Source organism: Dreissena polymorpha, chromosome 16 (assembly GCF_020536995.1).
Source record: "Dreissena polymorpha isolate Duluth1 chromosome 16, UMN_Dpol_1.0, whole genome shotgun sequence".
In the NCBI taxonomy this organism is placed as follows: Eukaryota; Metazoa; Mollusca; class Bivalvia; order Myida; family Dreissenidae; genus Dreissena; species Dreissena polymorpha.
The window spans coordinates 22,257,351-22,274,378 of NC_068370.1; the positions used below are offsets into that span (position 1 = coordinate 22,257,351).

A 17,028-nucleotide genomic window follows, 5' to 3' on the forward strand; every position below is an offset into this window, starting at 1 on the left:
GTTAATATAAAACAAAACACATTAGAACCAGATTGCCACTTTTTATTTCACCAACTGTAAGACGTTATAATATCCATTGCTGAGCAAAGACTTAAGTCTTTAAATTTTCCCCACACAAAACCTCTAAAAATTCTTGGATCTAAAAATACTTCTGGAGGGGTTCCCCAAGGGTTTTCTCCATGTCTCTTATCACTTCATGGCATTTCTTTTCTACTTCTTCACTTTCATCTGAAACAGAAAACATCTCAGATTTTACAATTGTTAAAAGATTACCGGTAACGTTATTATCATATCTATTGTCTTTGTCTATTTAAATACCGATATATGATTATTTTCAAACAGCATTTTGCAACATCATTCTATAGTTATCAGCATATTGCAACAACATTCTATAGTTATCAGCATTTTGCAACAACATTCTGTAGTTATCAGCATTTTTGCAACAACATTCTATAGATATTAAAATAACCCTGAAAGAACAGTAACAGTAAACAGAACTTTCATGGTTAAACCTGGTGCTAAGACCTGGTGATTAAATGCTTGTAGCAATCGGCCTTTGGTTATTCATTGTTTCTTCAAACTCATTTATTAAAGCTCCATTAAATTTTAAGCCTTTAGCCAACCCATGTGAAAGACAAAAAAATCCTACAGGACATAAGGTTCGGTAACTTTTGAAATTTACGGGACCTTAGTAGATTTTACAAGACCTCGTTCTTCTTTTACGCAAACCAGAGAAAAAACCTTTTAATCAGTTTAAAATGCAGTTAACAATTCTTTTACCATCTTTAAAATACAGAAAAATGATAACTAAATTAAGATGTGTTGTTTTACAGTATGTGGTTAAACTTTCAATTCAAAGTGAAGAAAAGCTTCATAATTTCTTTTTAAATAAGCATTTTAAACAGCAAAATTCAACCCTACATTACTCAGTGAAACTTTACAGCTGCTTAAAATGCTTGCTTTTGCATCATATGTTGACAGGGTCAAAGAAAAAGGGATGTTTGTATCCTTCACCGCTTTCATTTTACAATCATAACAAGGATTGAAACCAGTAAACTTTATTTCCTCCAATGAAAAACTGCTGTGTTTTGCTTATGTTGTGTAGCTCAATATAAGATTTTGACTGGTGCTGAAAATAGCACTTAAGAGTTTGTTATGTCATCAGCACAGATAGCAACTTTGCCCGACTTGTTAACAATGAACCGTTCTAATTAATTGTAAAAATATCTATCCAAGTAAAATAAACCTTTACCAGTCAATATGTGTAATTGATTCAAAGTTAAGTTTTCATTTTATATAAAAAAAAGTTTTACTCTTTTTTTTTGTCGGACACGAGGACAGCCAGTTTCTAAACTGATACCAGACTTCAGGAAATTTTATCAGATATGTCCAAGGTTGGACAGGTCTTTGGATAAGCTCTTACAACACTCTGATTGTGGAGATTGAACCAGGAACATCTTGATAGCTAGGAAGGAAAAATATCCGAAGAAATGAGCTTTCCTCTATGAAGTTTTTTTTATGCATGTGTGCAAAGTATCTTTCAAGATTAGCCTGTCAATGCACAGGCTAATCAGGGAAACACTTTCTGCCTTAATTGGACTTTTGGTAGTAAGAGACTTTCTTTAAATGAAAGAAAAATAAAACAGCAGAAAATGTGGTTCCTGACTAGCTTGTGTGGACATCACAGGCTAATCTGGGAAACACTTAACGCGCATGCATTAAACCCCATTTTCACAGAGCTACAGTTTTCTCTAACCTTCCATAAGCTCTGCCAGGAAGGGGACTGTATCTGGTAGCAATGGCATGTAGTCCTCCCCCAGCTTCCTGTGCAGCTCATCCAGCGTGAGTAGAGCAGCCAGCTTCACCTGGGACAACAACCATTCACATAAGTATAGCTTTGTAACAAACATGACTGGGGCCTTGGGTTGGGGGACTGGAGAACAACCATTCACATCAGTATAGCTTTGTAACAAACATGACTGGGGCCTTGGGTTGGGGGACTGGAGAACAACCATTCACATTTAGTACAGCTTTGTAACAAACAGGACTGGAGCCTTGGGTCGGGAGACTGGGGAAAAAACAACCATTCACATAAGTAGAGCTTTGTAACAAACAGGACTTGGGCCTTGGGTTGGGGGACAGGAGAACAACCATTCACATAAGTAGAGCTTTGTAACAAACAGGACTGGAGCCTTGGGTCGGGAGACTGGGGAGAACAACCATTCACATAAGTAGAGCTTTGTAACAAACAGGAGTTGGGCCTTGGGTTGGGGAACTGGAGAACAACCATTCACATTAGCAGAGCTTTGTAACAAACACGACTGGGGCCTTGGGTTGGGGGGACTGGAGAACAACCATTCACATAAGTAGAGCTTTGTAACAAACAGGAGTTGGGCCTTGGGGTGGGGGACTGGAGAACAACCATTCACATTAGTAGAGCTTTGTAACAAACAGGAGTTGGGCCTTGGGTTGGGGAACTGGAGAACAACCATTCACATAAGTAGACCTTTGTAACAAACACGACTGGGGCCTTAGGTCGGGAGACTGGGGAGAACAACCATTCACATAAGTAGAGCTTTGTAACAAACAGGAGTTGGGCCTTGGGGTGGGGGACTGGAGAACAACCATTCACATTAGTAGAGCTTTGTAACAAACACGACTGGGGCCTTGGGTTGGGGGGACTGGAGAACAACCATTCACATAAGTAGAGCATTGTAACAAACACGACTGGGGCCTTGGGTTGGGGGACTGGAGAACAACCATTCACATAAGTAGAGCTTTGTAACAAACACGACTGGGGCCTTGGGTTGGGGGACTGGAGAACAACCATTCACATAAGTAGAGCTTTGTAACAAACACGACTGGGGCCTTGGGTTGGGGGACTGGAGAACAACCATTCACATAAGTAGAGCTTTGTAACAAACAGGAGTTGGGCCTTGGGTTGGGGGACTGGAGAACAACCATTCAGATTAGTACAGCTTTGTAACAAACACGACTGGGGCCTTGGGTTGGGGGGACTGGAGAACAACCATTCACATTTAGTACAGCTTTGTAACAAACATGACTGCAGCCTTGGGTTTGGGGGACAACCATTCACATAAGTAGAGCTTTGTAACATACACGACTGCAGCCTTGGGTTGGGGGACTGGAGAACAACCATTCACATAAGTAGAGCTTTGTAACAAACAGGAGTTGGGCCTTGGGTTGGGGGACTGGAGAACAACCATTCAGATTAGTACAGCTTTGTAACAAACACGACTGGGGCCTTGGGTTGGGGGGACTGGAGAACAACCATTCACATTTAGTACAGCTTTGTAACAAACATGACTGCAGCCTTGGGTTTGGGGGACAACCATTCACATAAGTAGAGCTTTGTAACATACACGACTGCAGCCTTGGGTTGGGAGACTGGGCCTTAATGCATCTCTATAAAGGGTCATCACAGATTAGCCTGTAAAGTCCACACCGGCTAATCAGTGAGGACACTTTCCTCTTAAACCTTTTCATTTAAAAGAGACTTCCTTTAACCAAAAATTGACATTGAAGCACAATGTCCCTAAGCAGCAGCTCAAGTGGACTGGGCAGGTTACACTCGGATGACACTTTAAGCACGTGCATTTAGCCCAGTTTTGCCAGACAAGGCACACTTATACTCCTACATTTCTTTGCCAGCTATCTGGGACATCATTTAGTCTTAAAATAGGTGGAAGAGTTTGTTACGTATGAGGGGAAGTTTAGTTTATTGTTACTAAAGCTTCAAATATAAGCAAATATAGAGGTCGCCGTGGTGTAATGGGTATGGTGTCCGCCTAGCGACCGGGATACCACGGGTTCAATCCCCATCGTGGGAGCGTTCTTTAGATTTTCCCCAAAGACACCAAGTACTGGTTCTAGGCCCAGGAAACGGACTCCAGAGCTTTTATATAAGCCTAAGGCTTCCGATGCAATCGAGCTAAAATAAATAGGTTTAAACTAAATATTAGCTGGGTGTTAAATATTATGGTGAAAACAACAGGGTTATTTACCGACCTCCCTAATCTTCATATAACCCTTAAGTTTTATTTTAGAAGTCGCAAAACAAAAAAATGAGTCGACACAGTACAAAAAGACTTTTCTTAGCATACACAGTTGTGGTAATATTCAAGAAAAACATTTCAACCAAAGGCAATAACCCCATTTTCACAGGAGATATATTTCAGATTCCTTTTTAACAAACACAGATTGAATGAAGCATCTTAAGGACAGATAGGGGATCTAAGTGAGACTTGTAAGACTCTTGTAAGACACACTTTATGGTTAGAGTCCATGATACAATTTACATTTTTTTCCAGACAAAGTGTTGATAGCAACCACATATTTGTAAAGACTTTGTAATGTTAACCCTTTACTTATCAGATATTTATTTTGACATTTTTGTAGTCCAATAGAAAATCAACTTAAATTTAAGACCTTTCATGATAGATTAATTTCAAACCTTAATATACGTATGAGTAAAATAACGGCATAAAACCTGTTCTGGTGTTTAACTGCTTGCATATAGCCATTTTTAATTTGCCTCTGAGTGGGAAACGTTTAAGTAAGATCTCCAATAATCTTGACAGCTCTGAAAGCCCACTAAATGTGACATGAGTTTACCTGTGGGTCCTGGGCTCGGGTCTTCAGACAGACCTGGTAGTTGAGGGACTGCCACAGGGAGTCATCCTGCGCAGCTGTGCACAGCTGTACCAGGCAGGGCACCACATGGTCCTTGGTACGAGACCTGTAGGCTTCCTCACCACCAGACATGTTCTCCAGCTGAAGTTGTATTAAATTGCGTTCTGGGAAAATTGGACTTAATGCATGCATGCAGTGTCGTCACAGATTAGCCTGTGCAGTCCCCACAGGCTTATTAGGAAAGACACTTTCTGTCATAACTGGATTTTTGTCAAAAAGAATATTCCTTTAAATAAAAAGTATAAAAGCGGAAAGTGTTGTCCCTGATTAGCCAGTGCAGACTGCACAGGCTAATCTGGGCCGACACTTTATGCACATGCATTAAACCCTGTTATGTCAGAGTGAGGCTCAAATTTAAAGGCTATACAGACACAGAAAAAGAAACACAGTGATTTTGTTCCAAGAAAGGGCATAACTCAAACACAAAAAGTTTAATTTAGTTAAAAGAGTTTAAGAAGAACTAGAGCTTTGTCACAGAAATGACATATACCCCCACATGCCGCATTGACACATAATATTTTGCATGTCGTCTTCACAAAAAACAGCGGACCCATGCTCAATTTTTAAAACGCACTAAGTGACCCCTTGACGTAGTTTTTGACCCAGAAAGGCCCATGTTCTAACTTGGCCTTAAGATAATCTCCATAAACTTCTTACCAAGTTTGGTGAAGATCGGATGTAAACTACTTGAATTAGAGAGCGGACACCATGCTGAATGTTAAAAAACGCACTAAGTGACCCCGTGACCTAGTTTTAGGCCCAGAATGGCCCATGTTCAAACTTGTCCTAGAGATCATTTAGATAAAACTTGTGACCAAGTTTGGTGAGGATTGGATGAAAACTACTTGAATTAGAGAGCAGACAACATGGTGAGGTTTAAAACGCACTAAGATACCCCGTGACCTAGTTTTTGACCTGGCATGAACCATATTGAAACTTGACCTAGACATCATCTCGATACAACTTCTGACCAAGTTTGGATGAAAACTACTTGAATTAGAGAGCGGACAACATTGTGATGTTTAAAACGCACTAAGTGACCCCGTGACCTTGTTTTTGACCCGACATGACCCATATTCAAACTTGCCCTAGACATTATCAAGATACAACTTCTGACCAATTTTGGTGAAGATTGGCTAAAAACTACTTGAATTAGAGAGCGGACAACATGGTGAGGTTTAAAACATACTACGTGACCCAGTGACCTAGTTTTTGACTCAGCATGGCCCATGTTCGAACTTGACCTACACATCATCTAGTTACAACTTCTGACCAAGTGTGGTGAAGATCGGATTTAAACTACTTGAAATAACGAGCCGACATCATGCTCAATGTGTAAACCGTACTAAGTGACCCTGTAACCTAGTTTTTGATCTGGCATGGCCCATGTTCGAACTTGGCCTTCAGATCATCTAGATAAAACTTCTGACCAAGTTTGGTGAAGATCGGATGAAAAATACTTGAATAAGAGAGAGGACACCATGCTGAATGTTAAAAAACGCATCTAGTTACAACTTCTGACCAAGTGTGGTGAAGATCGGATTTAAACTACTTGAAATAACGAGCCGACATCATGCTCAATGTGTAAACCGTACTAAGTGACCCTGTAACCTAGTTTTTGATCTGGCATGGCCCTTGTTCGAACTTGGCCTTGAGATCATGTAGATACAACTTCTGACCAAGTTTGGTGAAGATCGGATTAAAACTACTTGAATTAGAGAGCGGACACTTAATACGGACCAACCGACAGACAAGTTCACTCCTATATACCCCCCTAAACTTCGTTTGTGGGGGTTTAATGAAAAATATTCATGAAACAATTATTCCAGTGCATTAATTGAGTTACATGAATTTTCAAATGACCAGCATTCAAGCACAGAAATTTTCAATACACAATTTCATAACTGTAAGCAATGTCTGCTTAAGATTTCTTAAAACAATTTTTTATAGTAAAATTCATTTTAATTAGTAATTATTTACCTGCTATCTAACTGCTACTTACTCCGAAGGATTGTAATTTTTCCGGAAACTTTCTGTCCGAATCCCACACACTTTTCATAAACCTGTCAGGTCAGGTCAGAACGGTCACATAGTGCCGAGTAACCAAAACGGGATATTCTCAGAAACCATCACTCTTATTCCAATAAACAATATGAAAATATTATACGAAGAGCGGGGTGGGAGGTGGGACTTACCGATAGCAGGTAAGTAATTACTAATTAAAATGAATTTTACTATAAAAATTTGTTTAAATAGCTTAATTATGTTACCTGCTATCTAATTGCTGACTTTGCAGCTGCGGTGGGAAGGTTCGTGAAAATCTCCCCATCACAGCGGAACCCATATCTCGGGTTCTCAGCTAATTTTCGTTATTACGGTATTAACTTTATTCACGGATAAGCGTAATATACCTATGCCGTAGAAGATACTACCGTTTGTGCAACCACAAGGGGGCCCAACAGATACAAGTTGTCCTGTTGGCACTCCAGAGAACGAAGATAAAAAGATGAAAAGGTGGTCTGATTCTTCCAGAAAGCAGCTTGAAGCACGTCAGAGAGTGGGGTATGATTAATATACGCCCACGAAGCCGACATTGCTCGTAATTCATGCGGTCTAATCTTAAAAAGGGATGAATCCCTTGATGAAAGAGAAGAGTAAGCCCTTTTTATAGTCGAGGCTACCCAAATAGAAATAGAAGCCGCAGACACATGGCCCCCCCCCCCCCCTCTTAAGGGAATGAAGAGTCTCTTGCGAGAACCTCGAATAGACTTAACTCTACTAAGATAGAACTTCAAAGACCTGACAGGGCAGAGGAGTCTATCTTCATCTTCATTTCCACAAGTTCTAGAAAGACTTGGGACCTTGAAGGGTTTAGAAGCCATTGAGGGGAGTTGATTTTTAGCAAGGAATCCTGGCTGACACAAAAAAGTGACAGAGCCATCGGAGGAATCAAAACGAAGATGGCTTTCTTCGATAGAAAGAGCATGAATTTCACTTCTACGTTTGGATGAAGCCATGGTAAGAAGGAAAACGGTCTTCCAGATTAGGAACTGTAAAGAAGCCTGATTAAGGGGTTCATAGGGAGCTTTAATAAGCGATCCAAGAACACAAGCCAAATCCCATTTGGGGGTAAGAGAACGAGACACAGGACGTTTAAGTTCCATGGCTCGGATCAGTTCCGAAATGGCTGGTTCAGCACAGACTTGTGATGACTTACGAAAAGCCAAGGTATGCAAAAGCACAGATCTGTATCCTTTGATGGAGCTAAGAGAAAATTTCTTATCATCAAAGAGATAGATTAGAAAATCCGCTATGCGTCTAGCAGAGGGATTGAGGGGATCAATTTTCCATCCAACACACCAATTAGAGATGAGTTTCCAGCGAGCATCATTGACTGCTCTGGTGGACTTTCTCCTTGCAGAGGCAACGAGCGTTGAAGCCCTGACAGAAAAGCGTTTCTTCTGCAGGGATTGCCTGAAAACGGCCAGACGTGTAAGTGGAACATGTATGGATCCACGTGAAGTCTGCCTCTCTGAGATAGGACATCTGACCTGTGCGGGAGTTCCCTGGGAAATTCGCACAGGAGACCGAGAAGGTCGTTGAACCAGGATCTCCTGGGCCACCAAGGGGCTATCAGGAGGATCCGGCAAGAGCACACACTGATTTTCCTTAAGATTTGTGGAATTAGAATTGGTGGGGGATAAGCGTAAGCGTCCAGTTGATCCCAATAAAAAAAAGCGCGTCTACCGCCCATGCTGCTGGTTTGTACACTGGACTCGCATACAGAGGAAGTCTGTGGTTGTCTCTGGTTGCAAACAGGTCGACCAGTGGATAACCGAATGTGAGGAAAATCTGGTTGGCCACTTCCTGATGAAGTGTCCACTCCGATGGAAGTAACTATTGTTTGCGAGACAAACCGTCCGCCAGGGCGTTGAGACGACCTGGTATGTGTTTGGACAAGAGAGAGACGTTGAGGCTCTTGCAAAGAACAAGTAAGTTCCTTGTTTCCAGATACAGGGAGTGAGAGTGTGTACCTCCCTGTTTCTGGATGTAAGCCACGACTGATGTGTTGTCTGTTGATACCATCACACAGGAGTCCCGAAGATGTGATTGGAATTGAGAAACAGCTAGAAAGACTGCTCGCATTTCGAGATTGTTTATGTGCAGGTGAGACTCCTGAGGAGACCACAATCCTGATAATGTCAGGCTGCGGGGTTCCAGGTGAGCGCCCCAACCTTCCATGCTCGCATCCGTTATGAGATGTAAAGAAGGTTGCGGGGGAAGAAGCGGTACTCCTGCCAACAGGGTCTCCTCGTCTAGCCACCATTGAAGGTGGGGGACTAAGGACGGAAGGATGGGAATCTGTGTTAGAAGATTGTCTGGAGACCATTTCCATGGAGCTGAGAGATAGTGCTGAAGAGGACGTAGGAAGAGACGTCCCAACTGCACGAAGTCTGCTACAGAGCTCAGGATACCGTTGAGTGAGAGGAAATCTTGAGCTGTGTTATGAGATTGGGACAGCACCCATCTGACCTTCAAAAGAAGGTCTGATACACGTAGGGGTGAGACCCTGACCTGATTGATGTGGGTCAGAAAATTCATTCCCACGAATATGAAATCCTGAGAGGGAATGAGGTCTGACTTGGCTGCATTGAGGAGTCCTAAAGAAAGGAGCTCCTTCCAAGAGAACTCTAGGTGTAGCAGAAGCAGTCGACGATCGAGCTGGTGTAAGAGCCAATCGTCGAAATACTGAAGCAGTTGAACCCCGTGTAATCGGAGGTGTGCGCCCACTGCGGCCATGAGTTTGGTGAAAACTCGTGGAGCTGTGGCCAATCCAAAGGGCATCGCCCGAAACTGGTAGACCTGGCCTTGAAAGGAGAAGCACAGGTACTTCCGGTAGTTGGGATGGATAGGAACATGGAAGAATGCATCTTCCAGGTCCAAGGAAACCCCCCAGTGCATGGGTTTGATGGAGCGCCGAATGAAGGCAGGAGTCTCCATCTTGAAAGTAGGTTTGACTAGAAACGTGTTGAACACTTTTAAGTCTATGACTGGTCTCCAGGAGCCGCTTTTCTTTTGAACAAGGAAAAGGCAACTGTAAAATCCTGGAGAACAAGGGTCGTGAACCCTTTCTACCGCCTGTTTTTCCAGGAGTCAGAGAATGGAGTTTGGAAGTTGTGGATGCGGAGATACCAGATCTATTGGGACGCGAGAGAGTGGGGGCCTTTTTTTGAATTGAAAAGTGAGGCCTTGTGTGACAAGGGAATGAACCCACATGTCCGAAGTTATTTGGAGCCATCGATTTGCGAAGTGCATAAGTCTGGCCCCGACTGGTACCTCCGGCATCGGAGGTTGTGGCCATAGAAAGGGGTATGACCTAGGGCTGACCTTTTGGAGGTCCACCCTTGCCGGAAGAAGGATTAAATGACTTCTTGTCCGCATTGGGTTTGCCCTTACTCCAATTTTGGTTTACAGACGGCTTCCGATAGGAAGATGTTCTGTTCTGAAAAGGAGGCCTATTTGTGGGCTGACGTGGAACAGACGGACGCTTAGTAGGGAAACTGTCCCTTTTAGCGTTCTTGGCCGGTGGGGCTCCTGGGGGCTTAGAAGCAGGGCGCTTAAAAACCACAGGGCGCTGGCCAGAGTTGCTCCTAGCTAAGGAGGCATGTATCTGATCTTCACGATCAGCAGTAAGTGCTGACTGTATCCTCCCTCCGAAAAGAGAATCTGCTGTTAGTGGAGCAGTTCGAAGGGAGTTAACGCCTGTTTCCAAAAGGAAATTATTGGGCAAGGAAGAGAGGATGAGGTCTCTCCGAAGCCTTAACATCTCAGACATAGACGACGCAGCATTGTGTGATAAACACTGCGTAGTATGTGAAAGGTGTATCAACAAGGCACGGAGCTCCTCTGGGATTGAATCAGATAGCTCCCAAACCAAGTCTAAGGCTGTGGCTGCCATGAGATCTAGCTGGTTAGCCAGACCTATGGAACGGCGTTCTCTCAGCTCCCAATTTTCCAACAGGGAAAGAGGGACTGCTGTATGGGTAGATGATGAAGGCATTGTAAGGGATAGCTTACTTATGTCAGCATCAGGAACCGGAAGTTTGGAAAGATCCAAACCGGTAGAAGGGTCGGGTACCGGGGCCTTATAACTTTTACCGCCGTCCATCTGTTTAGGCTCCATCAGCTCTTTAGGGGCTTTCCATGGAGATGGCGAAGGTTTATTGGCTGGCTCAAGTGACTGGAATACAGCCATTGTGGAAGAGCCAATATGAAGGCGGAGATCCACTCGAGAAGTCGCCTTACTTATCTTGCCGGGCTCCCATCTGCAGGCTACCTGTTCTGTTACGGTAACAGCAGATCCTGTAAGAGACAAGGAAGGGCGGGGGCAGAAGTCCTCATCTACGGTATTGAACATTAGTTCGTAAACCTGATTGATGGAGGCCAAATAATAAAGTTCGGCCTCATTAGACTCCGAACCCTCCTCAATCGAACCGTCTGGATTGATTGAAACCGGTGGATACAGAAGTAGGAATACTAGATTCATCCGCTTCTATCATGAGAGGATCGTTTTCCGGCACCATCAAAGATATAGCTGGTGAGTTAGGTCTATCAGAGATCAAGTCAGCAGACTCACTTTGAATACCAGCGGTCGCTGGTAAAGGATCAGTCGGAAATGGGACAAAGATTCCCGGCGACTGTTGGATCCACAAAGTATTGGGATTTGATGGTGTAGCGGCAGCACGGGGTATACTTCTATGCAATGTGGAAGAGACCCGTGGGGCTGAAAACGCAGCCGAAGTGGTTAGGTTAACCCCTGTACCTAAAGCCTGATATGTATGCGAACTAGTGTTTGAATACAAATTATGCTCAGTGGTTGTAGGAACGGCTGAAGTGTGTGTTGAGGCCAAAATAGAGGCCGACACACGTGGAAGGGTGTCAATAGATTCCTCAGAGAAGGATAGCCTAGGGGACCGAGAGGTCCGGGAGCGTCTAATAGAGGAAGATCTATGTCCCTTATCCCTGCGATGCCGAGACACTGTTCGGCGGCGCTGGGAATGATGTTTCCTGATCGAACGTCTCCCAGAGCGCTGGCGTGATCGCTCTTTACGAGGCAATCTACGCCGAGAAACACTCGTTGAGCGTGAACGACGTCCACTCCGATAATGATGAGGGCTAGTTGAAGTAGACGATGAGTCATACGACGACAAGCCCTAGGTTGAGGAGTAGCCGGAAACATCAGACACTATGCGTTTATGTCTGTGACTCACAGTAGAAACGCGACTGCGTCTACATTTGTGGAGTAATGACAAGGTAGTGTCAACATCTGCGGTGACCGGAACGGTCTGTGGCACAAACCTGGACCCGGTGACCGGATCGGTCATAACATGACCGGTGCCGATCATAACATGACCGGTGACCGGACCTGTCAATGACCGGACCTGTCAATGACCGGACCGGTCATAGCATGACCGGTGACCGGACCGGTCAATGACCGGTTGACAGGTGACCGGACCGGTCATAATATGACCGGTGACGACACCGGTCATAGCATGACCAGTGACTGGACCGGTCAATGTTGATCGATGACCGGTGAAGTCTCCGGACCGGTCAAATGGTCGTTCCCGATGAACGGACCAGGCAAATTTTGTCCGGTGTCGTCACCGAGCAAGGACCGATGCATGACATCTCCTGATGGCATGTGGTCGTGGTCGTGTGGGGAAAAGTCACGGCTAACCGAACTTTCCCTACTTTGACCTGATCCACGCATGTTGCGTCTCCGGCTCTTGAAAGGTCTACGCTGGCCCAGGTATCTATAGACCAATTCTCACAGAAAGGGCAGCAGTTGTCCTGGTTGCATCCGGCACACGAAAGGCAGCTATCAGGGTTGTCCCATGCTGCTCTTATGTGGCCACACGAACCACGTGTTTGAGGCATATTTTGCCTTAAACAAACAAACAAAATCACAAAACAATACAGAAATAATCGAATATATATACAGAGAATATTTTAACACAATTCAAAACTTCTCTAGTTCTGTAAAACAGAAGAATCCAGCGAAACAGAGCAACAATTAAGTAAACAACAAAAATGTTGGCCTTGTATAACGCTATCCGGAATAAGAGTGATGGTTTCTGGGTAATATCCCGTTTTGGTTACACGGCACTATGTGACCGTTCTGACCCGACGGGTTTATGAAAAGTGTGTGGGATTCGGACAGAAAGTTTCCGGATAAATTACGATCCTTCGGAGTAAGTAGCAATTAGATAGCAGGTAACGTAATTAAGCTATTAAAACACTTAACCATCTATAAACAGAAAACAAGAAATGTGTTTGTCAGAAACACTATGCCCCCTTCTTTGCTGCTTTGACTTTTTTTTTTTGACCTTGAAGGATGACCTAGACCTTCCAGCACTCAAAATGTGCAGCTCCATGAGATACACATGAATGCCAAATATGAAGTTGCTATCTTCAATTTTGCAAAAGTTATGGCAAATGTTAAAGTTTGACCAAACAGACCAACGTACAGACCAACAGACAGGGCAAAAACAATATGTCCACCACTACATTGTATAGTGGTGGGGGACATAAAAAGTTTGGAGAAGATCTCCAAATATGTACAAAACAGGAAATGTACCTGATCGACAAGTGGCTGCATGAGAAGGTCAAAGCGCTCCCTGGTGACAAAACCCTGAGTGTCGTACAGGCAGCACTTGGTGACCGTGCCAAGTACATACTGCAGCAGCAGACACGACTTACGACGCTTTGCCTTGTCTGATGGGAAGAACTTCTTGCCTAAAATCACAGGTAACGATTATGTAATTAGAGAATTTAACAAACAACTTTTACCTCTATTTACTTATTCCATATTGGATACACATAACAGTATGATAGTTTCATCCTCTTAGTCTTGAAACATACATACTAATTGGCAAGAGCAGTCTGAGAACACCAAGAAAAGAGAGAAACCAGCTTTGATATTGATTCACATAATTTTCCAATGGCGTTCTTTATTTTAAATTAAAGTTATAAGTTTACAATCAATAAAATATGTTCATAATTAATGAAGTGTTTGTTTACAGACATTTTCAACTAGGTACTTTTTAATAAATATGCGCTTTTTTGACACTAAGACGCAAAACTGGAAAACACTTCTAGTTTAAAACATAAGTCATTATTTTAAATAGTGTCTCATAATTATTAGCTCTGATGTCTGTTGGTTTTATGTGTAAGATTAAGAATACTTTTAATCTTAATAATATCTCTGTGCAAGTATTGTTCTAACCCGTCTTTATGGAGTTATTCTCATCGAGTATTTTTGCAGCATGGTCTACGACGTGTCCGGCAAACAGCGTGAACAGGCTACGCAGCTTCTCTGACAGTCTGCAACATGTAATTAAAACTAGCTCTGGGAAAAACCCATGCAAATGCATAATGCATGTGCGGAAAGTGTTGTGTCAGATAAGCTTGTGCAGTGAGCACAAGATAATTAGGGACAACACCTACAGCATAAAAAGGATATTTGAAATTTACTGTCAATTTCCGCCTACAGATATCAGTTTGAGATTCAGGCTAAGCTTTTCAGGGCCAGTAAATATAATATTTCAGGCTCATGTGCATGAATCAGGGTTACATTATGTTACCAATTGTGGTTTAGTTTGCAGCAACTTAAGCAGTTTCCGATGTTTAGAAAACAACCTGTTTGTGAGACAATAAAACACGAGGACCCTCTCCCGGCCTACCTGTCTGTGAGACGATAGAACACAAGGACCCTCTCCCGGCCTACCTGTCTGTGAGATGATAGAACACAAGGACCCTCTCCCGGCCTACCTGTCAGTGAGACAATAGAACACAAGTACCCTCTCCCGGCCTACCTGTCTGTGAGACAATAGAACACGAGGACCCTCTCCCGGCCTACCTGTCTGTGAGATGATAGAACACAAGGACCCTCTCCCGGCCTACCTGTCTGTGAGACAATAGAACACAAGTACCCTCTCCCGGCCTACCTGTCTGTGAGACGATAGAACACAAGGACCCTCTCCCGGCCTACCTGTCTGTGAGACAATAGAACACAAGTACCCTCTCCCGGCCTACCTGTCTGTGAGACAATGGAACACGAGGACCCTCTCCCGGCCTACCTGTCTGTGAGACGATAGAACACAAGGACCCTCTCCCGGCCTACCTGTCTGTGAGACAATAGAACACAAGGACCCTCTACCGGCCTACCTGTCTGTGAGACGATAGAACACAAGGACCCTCTCCTGGCCTACCTGTCTGTGAGACAATAGAACACAAGGACCCTCTCCTGGCCTACCTGTCTGTGAGACAATAGAACACAAGGACACTCTCCCGGCCTACCTGTCTGTGAGACGATAGAACACAAGGACCCTCTCCTGGCCTACCTGTCTGTGAGACGATAGGACACAAGGACCCTCTCCCGGCCTACCTGTCTGTGAGACGATAGAACACAAGGACACTCTCCCAGCCTACCTGTCTGTAAGACGATAGAACACAAGGACACTCTCCCGGCCTACCTGTCTGTGAGACAATAGAACACAAGGACACTCTCCCGGCCTACCTGTCTGTGAGACGATAGAACACAAGGACCCTCTCCCAGCCTACCTGTCTGTGAGACGATAGAACACGAGGACCCTCTCCTGGCCTACCTGTCTGTGAGACGACAGAACATAAGGACACTCTCCTGGCCTACCTGTCTGTGAGACGATAGAACACAAGGACCCTCTCCCAGCCTACCTGTCTGTGAGACGATAGAACACAAGGACACTCTCCTGGCCTACCTGTCTGTGAGACGATAGAACACAAGGACCCTCTCCTGGCCTACCTGTCTGTGAGATGATAGAACACGAGGACCCTCTCCCGGCCTACCTGTCTGTGAGTCGATAGAACACAAGGACCCTCTCCTGGCCTACCTTTCTGTGAGACGATAGAACACAAGGACCCTCTCCCGGCCTACCTGTCTGTGAGAGGATAGAACACAAGGACCCTCTCCCGGCCTACATGTCTGTGAGAGGATAGAACACAAGGACCCTCTCCCGGCCTACCTGTCTGTGAGTCGATAGAACACAAGGACCCTCTCCCGGCCTACCTGTCTGTGAGTCGATAGAACACAAGGACCCTCTCCCCGCCTACCTGTCTGTGAGACGATAGAACACAAGAACCCTCTCCCAGCCTACCTGTCTGTGAGACGATAGAACACAAGGACAGTCTCCCAGCCTACCTGTCTGTGAGTCGATAGAACACAAGGACCCTCTCCTGGCCTACCTGTCTGTGAGAGGATAGAACACAAGGACCCTCTCCTGGCCTACCTGTCTGTGAGACAATAGAACACAAGGACCCTCTCCTAGCCTACCTGTCTGTGAGACGATCGAACACAAGGACCCTCTCCCGGCCTACCTGTCTGTGAGACCATAGAACACAAGGACACTCTCCCGGCCTACCTGTCTGTGAGACGATAGAACACGAGGACCCTCTCCCGGCAGTCATCGATGGTTGTTGCCCAGTCAAACACCTTGAAGAGGAAAGGCTTGAACGTGGCCTCTGATAGCTTGAGCACCATGGCAATGATGGTATCCATGGTAACCCCTTCTAGCTCCAGCACCTTTTTATTCGAGAGCTTCAATAGGAAAAACAAAAAACATTTCAAGATACCCAATAGATATTAGCCATATATCCTCTCTCATAATGCATGTGCATAAAAAGTCTTTCCAGATTAGACTGTGTAGTCCACACAGGCTAATTTGGGTGGACTCTTTCCACTTTTATGGTATTTTTCATTAAAAGGACGTCTTTTCTTAGTAAAAATCCTGTTAAGGGAGAAAGTTTCATCCCTGATTAGCCTGTGCAGACTGCACAGGCTAATCTGGGAAGACACTTTACGCACATGAAGTAAACGTTTTATCACAGAATGCAGCTTAAAGATGTTTTCAAGCTTTCATGGGCTATTATAGGTTATCAGGCACAATATTTGTATTAGCTATTCCTCTAGCATATTTATCTTAACTTGAGTAAATTCAATTGTTATTTCTACTCAGTTTTAAATTAAAAAACATCACTTATGCTAAATTTTTCTTTAAATGTCCTGTCAAAGACTTAAGACAGGAACGTTCTTTGATCATGAGATTTGTTCTTTCAGCTTACCTTAGGCAATCAGAGAAAATTAGTGTCTGACAAATTCTATTGGTTGCACAGCATCAGTTAATGTTTGGATGTATGCCATACTATTAATGACCATCTATGAATTCATCATGTTTATTGAAAAAAAAAGATTCAACAAACAATTTGACCACAATATGT

The 17,028-nt window shown here is 44.0% G+C and overlaps 1 protein-coding gene across 2 annotated transcripts in view; it reads right to left on the reverse strand.

Moving 5' to 3' along the window:
• Positions 1-25: 25 nt before the first annotated feature.
• Positions 26-17,028, reverse strand: part of LOC127862220 (HEAT repeat-containing protein 1-like) — a 96,365-nt gene continuing 79,362 nt past the window's right edge. For both annotated transcript variants that reach the window (XM_052401244.1, XM_052401246.1), the window contains exons 38-43: positions 16,173-16,348; positions 14,000-14,097; positions 13,352-13,509; positions 4,636-4,794; positions 1,757-1,865; positions 26-228 (exon numbers count right to left, since the gene is read on the reverse strand). In XM_052401244.1, coding sequence (XP_052257204.1) covers positions 140-228; positions 1,757-1,865; positions 4,636-4,794; positions 13,352-13,509; positions 14,000-14,097; positions 16,173-16,348 — 789 coding nt within the window. In that variant the 3' untranslated portion in view covers positions 26-139. The remainder of the gene's footprint in view (positions 229-1,756; positions 1,866-4,635; positions 4,795-13,351; positions 13,510-13,999; positions 14,098-16,172; positions 16,349-17,028) is intronic.